Below are 17152 nucleotides of genomic sequence, written 5' to 3'. Positions count from 1 at the left end.
AAGAAGCATATAGACTCTGCATACAGCCAGCTGATAATGCATACAGCCAGCTGATACACCGACAGTATTCAGCAAGCTTGCTTTCTGGTCCCAGCCCTAAACTGAGGTCAGTGAGGAGAAACAGGTCCATTCTCTTCAGCATTTTTAAAGCTAATTTGTAGGAGAATGCAAATTCCAACAAGTATTATCAACAATGAAAAAGACGTTTTCAGGATAGATTGTTACATCGTCTGCTTTCCTACCTGCCAAAGGTGAAGGACTTTAACCAAACTGGTGTTAGTTTGTGGGCATTCTATTTGATCTCTCTGTTGTTCGTGACTCTTGTTTACATCCTTCAACTCCTATGGCCATAATTATTGAGTTGAGAGATGCAGCCCTTAATCATCAAATTTAAGTATGCAGTTCGAATTTTGACACTTTACTCAGCTACCACCTGCAGATTCATTAGAACTAGTTCACAGTCTACAAACAGCTCCAGATCAAGGGCTGTAAACCATTAATTTACATTTTCCTTTAGTGACAAGAATTGGACGTAATTTATACTCAAATAGGCTTTTTATGTCTCATAAATATCAAATTTAATCTAAAAAAATTCCCACTACTGTCATCTGCTCTGCCTTACAAATCATTTGCTGGATGCACTACTACCTCAATTCATCCTGAAGCCTAACGATTTACGATCAAACCCTCAATTCAGAAGACTCTTCCCCAGCTGCCTTCACTCTTATCACTTTAAATAGCAGTGATCACAGGAGGTCCTCTGTCCAACCTCTTGCTCAAAGCATCAGTGAGGAGACTGGGAACATGTGGCTCAAGGCTTTATCCTGTCTGGTCCGGAAAGCTATGAAGGATGGTGTCCAGCACCGAAGTGCTGGTCCATTATGATCTTAGTAGGAAAGGCTCTCCAGGCTCTTCTCTAGGTTATTATTTTAAATTCCATTAGGAGCTCATCATTTGTCCACACTGCCTTGCACAAGACCTGTTTTTCATGCCTGCCCAGGTCACTCTGGATGGGAGTCCTGTTCTTGAATGCTTCTGCTGGTTGTCCCCCAGCACAGTATTTCTTACCTGCCAACTTCAGAAGCAAGTGCCTCCTTGCTTCCTTTCTAATCCTGATGCACACGGGGGTGTTTTTTTCCTAGCTGCTTAAAAGTAGCAGTTCAGTCATTCTGTGACATGCTGTAACTCCCATCTTCTCAACTTCCCAATTTTTGTCTGATGTCACAGAATAAGAATCATAGAATGGTTGAGATTGAATGGGAACTCTGGAGGTCATCTTGCCCAACTGCTATAAGCCTGAAAATCAAAAAACTTTAATTTCCTTTTCATTTTTACTCATGACCAGTGTGCAGTTCTTTGTGCAATTTCTTGACTTCCTCTGTACTAATACATTAGTAACTTACCTGTAAGAATATTCTGAACCATGATCATTACTTCCAAAGAAATTGTGCCCATTTTCTTCTAAGATACCATACCTGACTGACTTTGCAAATCTGTATCCAGATTACTAAAACTGGTGTTCTGATCAGGATCTACAGTCAAAACAGTGTCACAAGTCACCCCTACAGACTGTCCTTTCTTTTCACCTTGTGGTGGGTTGACTTTAGCTGGATGTCGAGTATGCACCAAGCCATTGTATCTCATCTTCCTGTATCTCATCAGAAAGGGGGAGAGAAAATAAAATGGAAAAGAATTCGTAGATTAAGGTAAGGCAGTTTACTAAGGCAAAAGTGAAAGGCTGCATGCACACAAGGAAAGGGAAAAAAACTGTTAAGATTCTACTATGTACTTCCTATCAGCAAGCCATGTCCAGACACTTTCCAGGGAAGCAGGGCTTCAAGCACATGTACTGGTTGCTCTGGAAGGCAACTGCTCTAAGTAGCAAATACCCTCCTTCCTTCTTCTTTTCTGTGTGAGCACTGCTCAGTAGCTGCCAAAACACAGCTGTGTTGCCAATACCTTTCTAATAACCAATACAAAGCACAGCACTGTGAAGGGCCACACAAAGCTAAGGGGAACATGAACTTCATCTCATCCAGACCCAACAGACACCCTGACTGCACTCCTCTCAGACCACGATGAGAAACTCAACTTGTGAGGAAAAGTGCAGGCGCTGCATGAAGTACATCACTACTGCAATGTGACAAAAAAAGAAAAAGCAGGATTTTAAATATTGTTCAATGAAAGAAGGTTTGAAGGAATTTCTCAACACTAGCTTGCCAAGAACCTTCACTTTAATCTTGAATTAAGTTGCAATACAGACAGCAATTTTTATACAAACATGGAGGCAAAGATCAGAAAAACATCCAAGGACCTGAGTTTAGCACAACTATAGGCAGTAGAAACATCTAACCGAAATTACAGGTATGTGGTACACTGCTATCAGGTTTCAATCAGTTCAGCAAAACCTTTTAAGGACATTCACCCTGGCTGCTGCCAGAGGGACAACAGGACTCTCTTGAGTGAAGAGGGTACTAATATAGTATTTTACAGTAAATTTTTCAGCATGTTCTCCATATAAGATTACTTGAGTGCAAGAATAAAAGTAACAAGCAGCTGACAGCGCAGTTCATTCCCCACCTCAACTCCCCTTGTCAGCATTTTCCTCCAGCTGAGAATCACATTGAAATACCTTCCTGCAGATTAAATATGTATTTAAAGAATCACAAGGCTAAAACTAAAACTGAATGTTCAAAAAGAAACTGTATTTTTCTTCAAGTACTTCAACTCTTCGAGGCTTTCATTTTCCTTTTTTCTGTAAGTGGTTAGGAACAATAGGGCCAGAATAGTTCTTTTACAGAAAAAGAGACAACTGCAGAATTCCCTCTGTTGCCCAACCCCAACTCAACAAGTCATAAAATGGGAGATAAAGCAAAAAACACGCAGTGATCTAAGCGGTCCTTTAAAAAAATGCTAAACCATGTTCTCTTCACAGGTTTATTCTAGCTTTTGGTCCATGACTCTGTCCTCTGGCTTCTTTTCACAAAAATGGAAGGCTTTATCAGCTCACAGCTTCCTTCAACAATTACAGTTCACTCACGTTTACTGCACTCAGCAATCAAAAGAACCCTCAATTTCTCACCTGAAATTCAGAATGGATGCAAAAATCTTCAAGGAGACTTCTCAGGAAGAGGAGTCATGCTGCCCAGGGTATTTACTCTGAATTACAGACTTCAGGCCTAAATACATCCACTGCATGTGAGTTGCAATTTAAGTATATTATCCTTTCAGCTCACTTCTAAGTACACAATTAACACTTACTTTACTATTTTCCCACATTATATAGCAGTAAAACTACAGTCTACAAAAATAACACTATTTTTCTAAATGGATACTTAAGTAAATAGTTTTGGTGACAGTGACAGCATGCTTTTCCACAATGACAGATTCCCTAGTACTGCCCAGTCAGTTCTGATTCCTACAAACTTCGGCATTAAACCTTCAGTCCTGTAAGCAGAGTTTAAAATTATTATTTCCCTGGATTAAGTGGGAAGACTGTACAAGAAATAGCGCTCAGCACTGTGTGTCAAAGAACTTCAGAAGCTTGTATACTTGTTCAGCTATGCAAGATATTATGAAATATAATTACTTTGCCATTTTCCTTTGGAACACAATGATATGCATCTTTGTAGCATACTGCATTGATAAAGAGAAAAAAATTCAAAGAAAAAGCAACTTTAAAGAAATCTCCTTAGACTGTTAATGACCGCTTACCCTCTATAGGTTCTACAAGCCAGGGAAACTTCCTGGACCTAAGTCACCAGGCTTGTTCTAAAGCAAACTTTTCCACAAGAGACAGCAGAAGTGTATTTTTCTGTCAAAGGTAAAAACATTCTACTAGAAACAAACAGGGCTCCATCATTCTCTGATGACAGCTCTGTAAAAACGTCTATTTCCACTAAGCTCTGGGTGTAGCCACTGATCTTTAGTTCCACATGGAGATGCAAATGTTCCATGCATGTCGAAATAATACCAGTTCATGAAAGCGCAATATGTAGTTTTTTGTAATATCTGATACAGAGGCTACATTCAAAGAGAACTCCTCAAATTTCTATTAAGTAATCGCTTAAGAGGTGTTCAACAGATCTTTTAGTCATCACAACACAAGATTCAAACTTTTTAACTGACATGTTACAAAAAAAGGACAAAGTTTAAGTGAACCCTTATATAAAGTACTTTCCCAAACTAGGTCTCCACAAGACTATCTTCCCATGCAACATTTCATTTACAGTGCAACAGAATATAAACCAGTTTGGGATAAAATAGTTTTAATCCCATGACTCAACTTCACTTGCAGAATACTTCATCTTCATTTCTCCTGGGTTCATGTTGCCTCTACCTCTGTTATTCTAGGAAACAGAACAGGTCCTAATTTAGAATCATTCCAACCACTTTCAATTATTTAATGGTAAGTGTCACTGCAAAACAATTTCAGCTTTCTATGTGCGTGTCTCAATGTATCTGAACACCACTTTTAAATATAGTTTTTATCATGAACCTTCTATATACAAGGTTTTTGGACCCCAGTGTGAAATTAATGCAGTTTAATCAACCTCAGATTTCATCAGATTTCATCACACTTACTGAAGTTCACATCCTAACATCTTTTCTTACCCAAAACAAATCAGTTCATACAACTGTGGGAAAAAACTTCCTTCTCAATTTCTTACATAAAAGTGACTGAATTATTTTCTCAGCAAATGCCTTTTAAAAAAAACAAAACACCCAAGTCCAGTCATCTATAAGATCATCCCAAAATAATCAGATAAGATCTTCCAACAGATTCCACTTTCAAATTCACCATTTGATTATCGAATGGCCCTTCTATGCATTCCCTTTGACAGTGAATATTATAAAAACATAAATATTACCTTTCTTCTCCAAGAGAAAGGGCATGAGGATCCTTACTGAACATTAGATAAGACTTTCTTTCAATAAAAGTAAAGCAGCAAAACCCAGCTTTAATAGTTCATTTGAAAGAAAAAAAATAGGACTGGTTACAAATGCACAGTTTCTGTCAGACTGACATCAGATGGTCTCAAAAGAATTAGAACCTCATGATCTCCAACTCAAGAACTGGTGCACTGTATATATGTGATATCAAGGACAGTATTCCCAATGCAGGCAGACAGATTTCATCTGAAAATATTGTATTCACACATATCCTTGGGCAACAGTCAGATTTGGTAGCTCAGAGGTTATAAAGGACATAAAGGACTTGGACCTAGAAAATTACAGATTTCATGAAACGCTGGGAGACATTACACAAAGGCTGGAGATGTGTATTTGGAAGAATCTAGTGAGACCCACTTTTGAAAGCAATCTATAAAAATGAAAAAAGTGTCCTTGAAAAGGAATAAACAGGAAAGATCCACTAAAGCTTCAAGTGTGAGAATGAAGCAAAGTTTGTATAACTGAGATCCCATAAAGACACAAAGAAAAATTACTCAGATCTGATTAGGGAACTAGCCAGGCAGGTAAAAAACACCCAAACTTCTCAGTACTTTCAATAATTACGGTATGGAAAAAGATAATTAATGAAAGGAACAGTCTGAGCTTGAACTCAAGCTTCAGACACCATCTAAGAAATGAGAACAATTACTTCTACCATGGTCTCTAAGAAAGTATCAACATTTGGAACACAACTGAGATGTGATAAAGTTCTTACTGGAAGTAACAGATGAAGGAAAGGTTTTTGGTTAAAATCCAATTAGATAAAGGCAATTAAGTAACAAACATCAGTTGAAAATTTGAATTTCATTCAAAATAGGAGTAAGCACAGAATTTAAATCCTAAAATATTAACTGCAGAGTGATTTGAGAGCTATGCCATAGAGGCTTTCTCCTTTATTCAAGCTGTATTTTAAAACACCATTAGACTAGAAGGCTTCTCCTCATCGCAGATATTAAGAACAATTTTGACATGGACCAGACTGGGGCATTTATCTAACTATAATTAGCTGAGATTTTAGTCAACAAGTTACCTGACTGATTTACAGCAAGCAGTAACTGTATGATCAGCAACTATATGCTCCCATTTTACATGTGCAGTAGAGAAATTTCTGGAACTACAGCCTTGGCATATGTTTGCACAAACCTGTCTTCCACAGACTAATTCTTGACACTACAGATCAAGAGTAAGCTAGTTAGTAACAGGCCACACCGTTAAGAGTCCAAGTCAAGCAAGTTGTCTGAAATTAGTTTCAGTAATTCTTTGGAATTCTTTGAAGATGCACAACTAAGAAAAGGGATGCAGTTACAGTCAAAACAGTTTCAATGGCATTACTCACGATATATACAGCTAAGCACACTTTTTCACTAAGACAAAGTTCTAAAAGTCAAGACTTTCAGTTCATTTCTAGACCTACCTTTTGGACATTAACTGAGAGTCTTCCTCTTTCAGACTCAAAAGCAACTTCTGTCAACCAAAGAGGAACTTCCTGCTGGGCCTACATAATTAAGAAAGACAATTTAGAGACTTTGACTGCTTTACCAATTCAGGAGTTCCCTAGCTGTTCCAAAGACCTAACAGTTGCTCAGTACATTAAAGCAAAATCCCAAAGAGCAGAGAAAGTTAAGCAGTAAGATTTGAAACTTACGTCTGAAAGCACTTTAATTAGAGACTGTGCAAGATGGCCATCCGAATCCTTATCAAAGAAGCAAACTGCTTTCCCTGTATTTCCACAACGGCCAGTTCGTCCAATTCTGTGTACATACTCCTCAATGGTGGAAGGAAGATCAAAATTAATAACATGCTGAACGCTTTCGATGTCCAGACCTCTTGCTGCCACTGAGGTTGCCACGAGAACTGGACATTTTCCAGAACGAAAATCCTGAAGGGCTATTTCTCTCTCTCTCTGCTCTCTATCTCTACAAAGAAAGCAATGGTTAGAACGGATGTCTCAAAAGATCTACGGTACTATTTAAGATACACTTTAAATGTCATGATTCATGGATAGATGTAGTCCTTGTGGGGGACAACAGACACAAAACAAAAAAAACCCCTGAACAACCCACACATACTACTAATTCAGGTTTTCTGAATTTTTAACTGATTAGCAACTGCTTTAACCTAAGTATCTAGATATCTGAGGTTTTTTAAAGTATCAGACATAATTATGCATCAAACTGCCTCCCTAAGAAGATTCACTTGTTTAATTGGTTGATTCTTCATGCCATAGTTAGAAGTCCTTCTCCTACAGCTTTGTAACAGGGAGTCAGAGTAACAAAGATAAAGTCTACCTAGACTCCTGCATTTTTCAGATATACTAAAAAATGTGGCCAGCCAACAGTAAAGAACTTGTCTTCTGTTTATCATCATGCCAAGAAAACCATATTTGCTCTGGGGTTTGCATGTTTAAAGAGTATTTACAGATCATCCAGTACTTAACTACTGTGGATCAGAGTTTCACTCACACTCTTTGTTGTCCAAATGAGAAAACAAATTAGAAACCTAAACAGTACTCTTTGGGATCTTAACACGGGATATTTAGTGAAGTCTAATATGACCACTATTCCAGAGAAGAGTAACCATCCTAACTTCAACTCAAAAGGGTAAAGTGAATCAGAAACCACTAACATTCAGGACGCTTCCACTGAACCAGTTATTCAAGTGTCTTTAACTCACAGCGCAGTGTTTCTACAGAAATGTGTTAAGAACCTCCTCTCACATAAGGAACTTCTGGGATAGCAATTCAGACTAGCCAAGAACAGAAGGCCAGACCTTCTCAATATGACTTTCACACACCTATACATCTGACAGGCCACAGGGTACACATAAACATCTCGTATCTGTGTAATAAGATCATTTTAACCCCTCTACAACCTTGATGTTCTGACATCTGTCAGAACACTGCCCATAACATAATTTTATTGGCAAAAATTCAAGTCCCTTCCTCCTAATACAAAAACCACTACAAAATTACATTTTCAATGTGCTACAGGTCATTAGGATAAAAAAAAACAAAACAAAAAACCAGAAAACTTCATTCCAGTTCATGATGTGAAAGACACATCATCTTAGATGTGTTTTTACCTGGAATCAGAACCTACTTCACTTTTGTTTCTCAGAATCTGTTCAGGTATGCAACACTAATAAGTGGACTATTAACACAAGTTAGAAGCATCTTTTCTTTAGATCTATCTCCATACAAATGCTAAGCCCATGAACACATTACAGAGGCAGAAATGACAGCATCAGAAATCTGTATGGCATGTGACTTATCATTTTGAGGAAGCTCTAAGACAGAGTGAAAGGTCCACAACTGCCACTCGCATTTATGAACATCATCTCACCAGTAACAGCAAAAGTTCTGGTTTTGGTCATGGAAATTATGGCAAAAATTATACATGAAGAACAGCTGATTCTAAGAATTTATTATACTAATTTTCTAAGCAGTACGCATAAAAGATTCTCCATTCAAACACAGCATTTGGTCAACCAAAAAGATGTATGCCCAGCAAATGCTGTGAGAACCAGCATTCAGAAGCTTTACATTCTCCATTGGGCAGAGCTACAGAGAATTACAGGACTATGTGAAACAATACAAGCTAAACCACAGATGTGGCAAAACCTGTGTTCTCAATAAAAGCTTCTCACAATAGTATTAGGTGACTTTCACTTTAAAAATACTTACCCATGGATGCTAGTGGCTGGTATATTTTCTTGACAAAGAAAGCACGCAATGAAGTCTGCTTTTTTCTTTGTGTCCACAAACACCATGGTTCGCTCATTACCTATGTTGAACAGAAGTTCAGAGCCACTGCAGTTCAAAACATAATGCACTTCACTATTTAGAGTTGCACTTACTTATATAAACATCTAATATATATGCACATATTGTAATTTCTTGATTGTGTTGAACTAATTACACTCAACTGATCGATTTCTAGATCAATACAGAAACCTGTGAAGACATGTGCCTTCTATTTTTCTCCTCAATAAAAGGAAGAAATTAATGTTGCTCTCTGAGAAGCAAGCACTCCCTTTCTACAGTATGAAGCTAAGAGCAGCACGCCATCCTGAGCACTGAACAGCAAGGCAGATAAACTATATTTTAATTCCAAACTCAGTTCCAGTTTTCAGCATTAAAACGTAAGATAAATTCAGAACAAAAATGAAAGAATCCCAGTCACTTACAAAATACAGGCCCAAACATTCAGGTAAGAATTTTAATACACCTATAATCTCGAGATAACACCTCCAGATACTAAAGAATTGTCACTCTCACTCACTCATGGCCAGTCTTCGTGAACGAAGATTTTGGGAAAGGCCATTACCCTTCGAGCCTGTGCAGTGGATTTTTTTTTAGGTGAGACACAGTGTGCGCTGAACTGAGCCCACCCTTTAATCCTGAGGTTCATCTGCCGGGGCCTATAGAGGATTGGTTAGAAATGCGAGGACATATGAACATGGCTAAGGCTATGGATGAGCTGCTAAAGTATAAGATGCAGTCTGACTAGGCCCATGAGAAAGTCTGAGATAGCAGGGCCGTCAGAAAGCAGCAGCGTACTTGGGTATTCTAAATTGAGCTGAAGAACAGGAGCTAGGCACTACCAAAACAGAGACACTTAACGAGCCACCTGTGTAAACAATGAAAGACAGTTAAGATGATATCACCACCTAACTGAGCACCAATAATGAGCCTAATTTCTGTAATATTCATGAACCTATTATAGAGTGTATATTAAGCTGTTGTCAATCTACAATAAACGAAGTTCCTGGATTCTCACATTGAGGTGTCTAGAGCTTTCCGTCGCGACAGGGGCCGAGCGAGCTTGGACAGTGGCAGCGAGGTCCTCAGGACGTAGGTTTGTTTAGAGTGACCTTCTCTTAGATGGATGGCCTTACAGGGCTGACGAGCAACATCTGCCCGGAGGGGTTCCCTGACCGGGAATCGAACCCGGGCCGCAGCGGTGAGAGCACCGCATCCTAACCACTAGACCACCAGGGGTCCTCTAAAGAATTGTAACTGACCATATAAAGAAGAAAACCATCTAGGAAGCTTATCTGGTAGTACTCAACAGAGATGAGACATTGACCAATACTGTGTATTTGATTAGATTCAATGACCTTCAGAGGTCCCTTCCAATCAAAAGTATTGTGTGAATTTATGAAGTATCTGTAACACGATATGCCTAAAAACTTGGAAATTCTGAAGTTCCACTTCAAGCTTCATCAGTAAAGCTTCATTGTAAAGCATGTCACAATAAAATCACAGAATCATGACCTTTTAAACAAAGTTTAAAACCAAGCAATTTTTCTTTCCTGGTAAACAATTAACAACAAGGAAAATTACCTATGCTGCGTAGAATTTCCATCAGTTTATCTCTCTTGAGATACTGAGAAACCTGAAGAATATTTTGCTGAACATCGCTGCATGCTCCACCCACATGTCCGACAACAACAAATAAAAAATCAGTTTTCAAAAATTCACCAGCCAGCCTTAAAAAGAGACAAAATTGAGCAACATGAAGTCTATTATGTAGATTATTTTTGCTTTAAGATCAAGTACTTTCATTTACAATAAGCAACCCTTACAACAAATATTTTTATTCTCTGTCTAGTCAGGAATAACACAAGCAGTGATATGTGCATTTTTCAAAAAGCTAAAAATGTCTGCAGTGTTTGGGTTCAGAACTCCAACCACATCCTGGGCTACATGAAAAGAAATATGACCAGCAGGTTGAGGGAGGTGATTCTGACACTGTCTTCATGAGATCCCACCTAGAGTGCTGTGTACAGCTCTGGGGTCTTCAGCACAAGACAGACATGAACCTGTTAGAGCAGGTCCAGAGGAGGCCACAAAGATGACCACAGAACTGGAGCACCTCTCCTGTGAAGCAAGCTTGAGAGAATTGAGGAGTTGGGGTTGGTCAGGCCTCTCAGAAGAGAAGGCTCTGGGGAGACCTTACTGCAGCCTTCCAGTACCTAAAGGGGCCTCATAAAAGAGAGGAAGAGAAACCTTTTACATGGTTCAATAGGACAGGATGAGGTACAGGCTGGACAGAAAAATGGATCAAAACTAGCCCTAAGGAGAAAGACTTAGGGTTGCTGGTGGATGAGAAGCTGGATATGACCCAGCAATGTGCACTTGTTGAAGCCCAGAAATATAAGGAGTATTCTTAACTCTTTAATTCTGTACATCTTCACATATGTTTCTATTTTTACTTTACTCACCTCTGAACTTCTTCAGGGAATGTGGCACTAAACATTAGTGTCTGGCGTTTGTCTTTTTGTGGCATGTCTGGGAAAGAAATCAGCTTCTTCATCTCTGAGCCAAAGCCCATATCAAGCATGCGGTCTGCTTCATCTAGCACCAAATATTTCACATTACGCAAACTAATCTGCAAGTATTTCAGTCAAAGAAAAACAGTATTGGTTCACTGACAGTATATACTTACAAGATTTCCTAACTGGTAAAATCCACCTTTTACTTATTTCTTTCAAGTAGAAGTTACTAGAAAATGAAAGTTAATTATTCATGAATCAAAATATTTATTTGCATCTCAACCTCAACTTTTTAATTTGCCCTAATTCTAATACTATGCACACAATGAAGTGCTTCAGAACTTGGTTCAGCAACATAAACTGAGATAGAACCTGAAGATCAACTATTAGTCAAGCACATCTATTTTGGAATTATGCTTTGAGTTTTAGAAAGGTTCTCTCATACAACCCTCACACATTCTCAAGAAAACCTTTTGTTCTGAAAAAATAAATTATGTCAGAAAGTATTATTAAGGACAGTTCAACTTTGCTGGTCCTGACCAAGACCAATCACTTTGATTAAAAGCCTGACAACAGCAGAAAACTAATCTCCAGTTTATTACCAGGAAATGTTTTTCTAAACTTCATTTGTCCAGTGCAACATCACTGAGTCACGAATATAATGTGTAGCAATTTGGATTTGAATTTACAATGGCTGGAAAAATAAAAATTCAAAATATAGTATTACACTGGAATTTTTTGTATTTTTAATAAAATTGCTATGAAAATATAGTTAGATAAAAACCATCGTAGCAAAAAAACCAAGACAGTAAGTGAAAATCTGCTACAGAATTTTCCAAAAGAGCTAGGCAAAGCTATTCCATGTATTTAAACCACGAAATTTTATTGTCACGAACACTGCAGCCGCTTTGATTTAGACTGATATTTTCCAGTTGGCTCTGAAAGGAACTGAAGAGATCTACACTCAGGCTATTCTTTCAAAAACCTCAAGGAACTTAGAGCCATTGAAAACCAATCAGCATGCTGCCTTTGTACAGGCACTGAAATACAAGTGACCTTGTCTTAGAATATCTATCTCCGCTTCTATCAAATTTGAAGAACAAAAACCAGTAGGTAAAAAAGGTAAGAGTGCTTAGGGAATTCACATTAAATTTTAAGATCTTACCTTTCCTCTTCCAATGATGTCTAGAAGCCTTCCTGGAGTGGCACATAGTATATTACAGCCTTGCATAACCTGATGAACTGAATGGCCTATTTGTGTACCACCATAGACCACAACAGGCCTTATACAAGTTCTGTTACATAGAAAAAAGTTCGGATTAATTATGTAAGTATGCAAACAGTATTGTTTCAGGAAAAATTGTAAAAAATAATCAGATCTACCACAAGCAAGCTTAGAGTGGTTTAATTCCTTTTCCATACAGCTTGCTCCAAAAGGACTCAAAAAAACAGGAATCGCTCACTGTAAGCTTGAAGTTCCCATTCTCACTGTGTAACAGAGGCTGCCAAGATGGCCTGCTTGGAATGAACTCTTGATTTCACCTGCATTCTTCCCTCTCACTTAAGCTGAGAGCTACTAACACTAAAACAGCCAAAATGGTGTTAGACTTTGTTCCCTTTTATACAGCACACTTAGGAAAAGCAGAATCACCTCTATATGCCTCTAAAGCTTCAAAAGTAATCTCTGCAGAACTTAAAATACACAGACAGAATCTTTGTAAAGCAACTAACCACACTGTGTGTGACACAAGGATTAGACTGCAAATCTACTTGAAGACTACACTACTCAGTGTTCTTCTCGCTAAGCTTTCTGGGTAGATCCACCAAGTACAGCAACACCAGAAAACCACCTCTTCAAGCAAGAACTATCTTATACAGCTGTGAAACAAGTCTACAAGCTCTCCTTTATAACCTTTTGCTAAGGTCTTTAATGCACGCAATGAGTTTTTACATGCATGCAAGAAGTATTTTTATACTCAAATTCAAACTGTCTTTTCTTGAAGATACTAACTCAGCTTCATATGCAGCAACACTGAACACATAAACAATTTTTACCAGAGTTAATAAAAACTCTTCAGAAAGTTTTAGTCAAGAATAGCAATGCTTTGGAGACTTCTACAATTCCAATATTTATCCACTTTTAATACACATATTTCATATTCCTATTTGTGAATTAAACTAAAGAGCTTAAGACCATCATAAATCTGAACTGAGCAATATGCATGCAATTCTTTAGAGACAACAGATTCACATCCTGATACTGCTTGACTGCCCCCCAAACAGAGGTTATCTTGTTTTTACTGGAGACCAGCTGCAGCAGAAGCTTTCTAGATTCAAAAGCTATTTTATTGTGAAATCATCTGTATCTAGTTGAACAGAATTAGCTACAATGATGATGAACAGCTAAACTTTGTTTAGCTACAACGTTAGAAGAGTTTCAGATTAAGAAGCTGTTCTTCATAACATGCTTAGTAAGTACATAGGCAAACATGATCCTATTTTTCAAAGGCAGACAGCCTCCAAGCCTAAGTTTCCTTGAACAAAGCCAAGTATTGATTTACCCCACCAGATTTTGCACTGATGATGTTCTGCATTGCACCTCCAAATAGCAACAAACTGTCACAGACAATAGATTTAATTCTATTCTGTGCACTGGTGAAACCCATTACTTAGGAGTGGAAAGATTAATGACAAAACTAGTACAAATGTATTCTCATACAACATCCAAAGGTTCAATGACAGGTTTAGATCTTTTGTTCTGTTTTGAAAGCTAGAAGAGTTTCCTTGAGCTGTGAAATGTCTGTCCAAGACCAGAAACACAGGGAAGTAAGAGTTACTAGAAACCATCACTGAAAGTTAACTAAAACCCCTAACACACCTCTGTTTTTATGAACTGGGCACCAACTCTTTGCTTCACAAAGGGCACAGGGACCTGCACCATTAGCCAGGCGACCTGACACAGAGACTCAGCAGGAGCCAACAACTCAGTAAAAACATTCCAGAATATCATGTTACATACTGTGAGTGTATAAAAGCCCAGGGATTCCCTTGTTTAGGGGTCCCTTTGTGGAGACATCCAGCTTGAGCTGTTGCATGTTGCTGCACAAGTTAAATTACTTAAAGAAACCAGAGATCTGAGACTCTGCCATGGGAAACCTGGGGTCAAGTTAGTGTGGAAACCTTGTCTGACTGAGTGCTATGTGTTGGGAGTCAAGTGAGGTACCCATGGGGTCACTGGAGCCACCCACTGCAAAGGGGCTTTGGTCACAGCAGTAAAATCCCTGGTGGGTGTGACTGTGACTGTCGGAGTGGCTCCCGGATGGTCAGAAAAGAAAGTTTTAAGAAAACTTCATGGAAGAAGTTTCATTTTTCCCATCAGTAAGTGACAGAAGTTTAGTACTTATCTCCTCTTCAAGCTGAACTAGGCCTCCCATTCACCCACCCACCCCAGTACCAGGAAGATTAGGAATTTAAATCCCTAGCCATATAGTAAGAAACCTGCTGACTAGTATTAAAATTTGAACTCATTATAATCTGAACACAATGTTTTCAATAATTTGATTGGCACAAAAAAAATTTTGCAAGTATTTATGAAAAAAAAAACAACACAATCACTTGATTTAGGCAAAGTAATAATTAATACCAGGCAACAGTGCAAAAGCTTACCCATACACAAATTTCCTTGCTTCTAGGAAGATCTGATTTACTAGTTCTCTAGTTGGGCCAGTAATAATACATTCTGGTTCTTGCTGCTGTTTAAAGCTACTGGCAGTTACACCATCTCTCATCATTTGGGCCACAATTGGTACAAGAAAAGCTGCCTAGGAAAAAAAAACAAAAACCAACAAAACAGCAGTATTTATAATGTTTAGCTTTCATCAGTCATGCTAAAAGCTCTATATCAATCTTAAAGCTTGAATGATAGTGCACACAATCAAGGAAATGAGACTGCAAAAGGACTGACCTGAATGCACTACAGGACATGGAAACTTATTTCTCCTCATTTAAGCAGCATGAAAGTATTTCTCTAGATCTTAAGAGTTTAGTAACCCAGCAACACAGGCATGCAGTGGCTAACTTCTGAGTTCTTCAGGCAGTTCCATACATTGATGACATACACTGATAATTCTGTACCCAGGATCAAAACAGGTCCTTAACATGTACTTACAAACTAGATTATTATCAGTAGGTCTGTAAAGTAACTATGTATCAACATTCTGCAGATTACTAGAATGGCAGATCACTTTGCAACACAGCTGCACTACACCAGCACATGTACTGCCATATAAGACTAGTTAACCCTGAAACTGCATCTGCACAGCAGTCCCAAAAGCATTCAGAATATTTAAAGCATAAGCATTGGACATTTTCCTTTCTACAGACAGAAGAGGTTTACCAGAAGAAATAAGCAGGAAGCTATGTTACATCAAAACCAAGATTCTACAATTACCCTGAACAGCAAAAAGCTACACTTCATAGCTGAACATTCTCATACATCAGCTGTCCGTGGTTAGATTTGGGTACGTTATGCAGTGTAATAAGTTGAGACAACTTTCAACTTAGTATCAACTCTTAACGCTGTTCCATGATTAATACTGAATTACCTAAAACCAAGTTCAGCGCAGATCAGACTTGACCAAACCAAGTGTCACAAACTAGCACAACACCCTGTTACAATCTGGCTAAGTTCTCAAACACCCCCGAAAACACCCACAAAAACATAGAAAACAAAACTCACACACACACAAACCAACCAACCAAAAAAAAAAACAAACCAACCACCACCAAAAAACACTCGACAAAACTCCACACAACACTGAAAGAACTCCATACTTTCAACTGCTGAGTTTTCACATAAGCAGCGTCTAGGAATGCCTGCCTATATTTCTGAATCTGTATCTGCAGCCCTGAAGGGTGGCCCACTGTATCAAGACAGTAGTTCACTGAAACTAAAAGGAAATCCAACCCAAAAACGTGACATCATTTGTATCTGTGCTTAACATTACACCTGGCATTGCTATCCAAGTGTTAAATTACTAGATAACAAGCTGTGAAGCATCTGGCACATGGAAGACTGAAATCATCCACCTAAAAGTTCACAGTCACAGCAGTATACATAATGCTTACAGTTTTTCCTGATCCTGTCTGGGCACATGCCATTAAATCCCGTCCTGCCAGTACAATAGGAATGCTGTACTTTTGCACTGGAGTAGGTTTAGAGTATCCAGCTTTAGCAATGTTCACAGTTAAAGTATGGGATATGTTAGCATCTGCAAAGCTCTGTAACAGAAAAAATCAGGTTATTACACAATCACAGAAGTTAGAAGGCCAGAGAAACTTACCACAGGACACAGACATCCAAAAATTAAAGTGTTAACTTTAAAGAGTCTCACCAGTCATCTAGATTGCCAAGGTTCCTACAGGTAAAAGTTCCAAAGGTCTCTTAAATCTGCTCATGCCATTCAAATGCCATTCAAATAACTTTGTAGGACAGAAGACTTTCAGCTGGTGTATCAGCTCTGAGAGAAAACTGCTCAGAAGCCATACGTTTGGATTCAAGCAGGTAAACTCACATCATAGCACGCCATGAAAACAAACTTAAACTGTTCGGTTTCATTTCAGTTTCACACAGTTTCTGTGCTAAAAACAGTAAGGGGAGCTAAAGCAACATTTCTACCCAGGACCAAAAAGCATCATATATGACAAAAATCACTTTAACTTCAGTGAAAAAACCTTTCAGAAGACAGATGGTGAAAATACCTCTGTATCCTCCCTTTCAACACAGGTGCTACTAACCCCTTGGCACTTTTTTCCTCTTTCTTTTCCCTAGAAAGGGCTTTATTTTCTTTTTTTTTTTTTAAACACTAGCCACCCATATGGAGAAGCAGCAAAGTTGTATGTTAAACAATAAACTACAGCCACA

At 38.4% G+C, this 17152-nt stretch overlaps 1 protein-coding gene across 2 annotated transcripts in view; it reads right to left on the bottom strand.

The window, feature by feature from the left end:
• The window catches only part of DDX4 (DEAD-box helicase 4), a 68105-nt gene that overhangs the window by 41860 nt on the left and 9093 nt on the right, over window positions 1-17152 (bottom strand). For both annotated transcript variants that reach the window (XM_064641032.1, XM_064641033.1), the window contains 8 exons: window positions 16357-16509; window positions 14896-15050; window positions 12395-12524; window positions 11179-11345; window positions 10298-10443; window positions 8636-8735; window positions 6599-6869; window positions 6368-6448 (listed from right to left, as the gene is read on the bottom strand). In XM_064641032.1, the coding sequence (XP_064497102.1) occupies window positions 6368-6448; window positions 6599-6869; window positions 8636-8735; window positions 10298-10443; window positions 11179-11345; window positions 12395-12524; window positions 14896-15050; window positions 16357-16509 (1203 nt within the window). The remainder of the gene's footprint in view (window positions 1-6367; window positions 6449-6598; window positions 6870-8635; window positions 8736-10297; window positions 10444-11178; window positions 11346-12394; window positions 12525-14895; window positions 15051-16356; window positions 16510-17152) is intronic.

Source organism: Pseudopipra pipra, chromosome Z (assembly GCF_036250125.1).
Source record: "Pseudopipra pipra isolate bDixPip1 chromosome Z, bDixPip1.hap1, whole genome shotgun sequence".
NCBI lineage: Eukaryota > Metazoa > Chordata > Aves > Passeriformes > Pipridae > Pseudopipra > Pseudopipra pipra.
The sequence above is the reverse complement of the archived record's forward strand: the minus strand, read 5'-3'. Positions and strand labels throughout refer to the sequence as shown.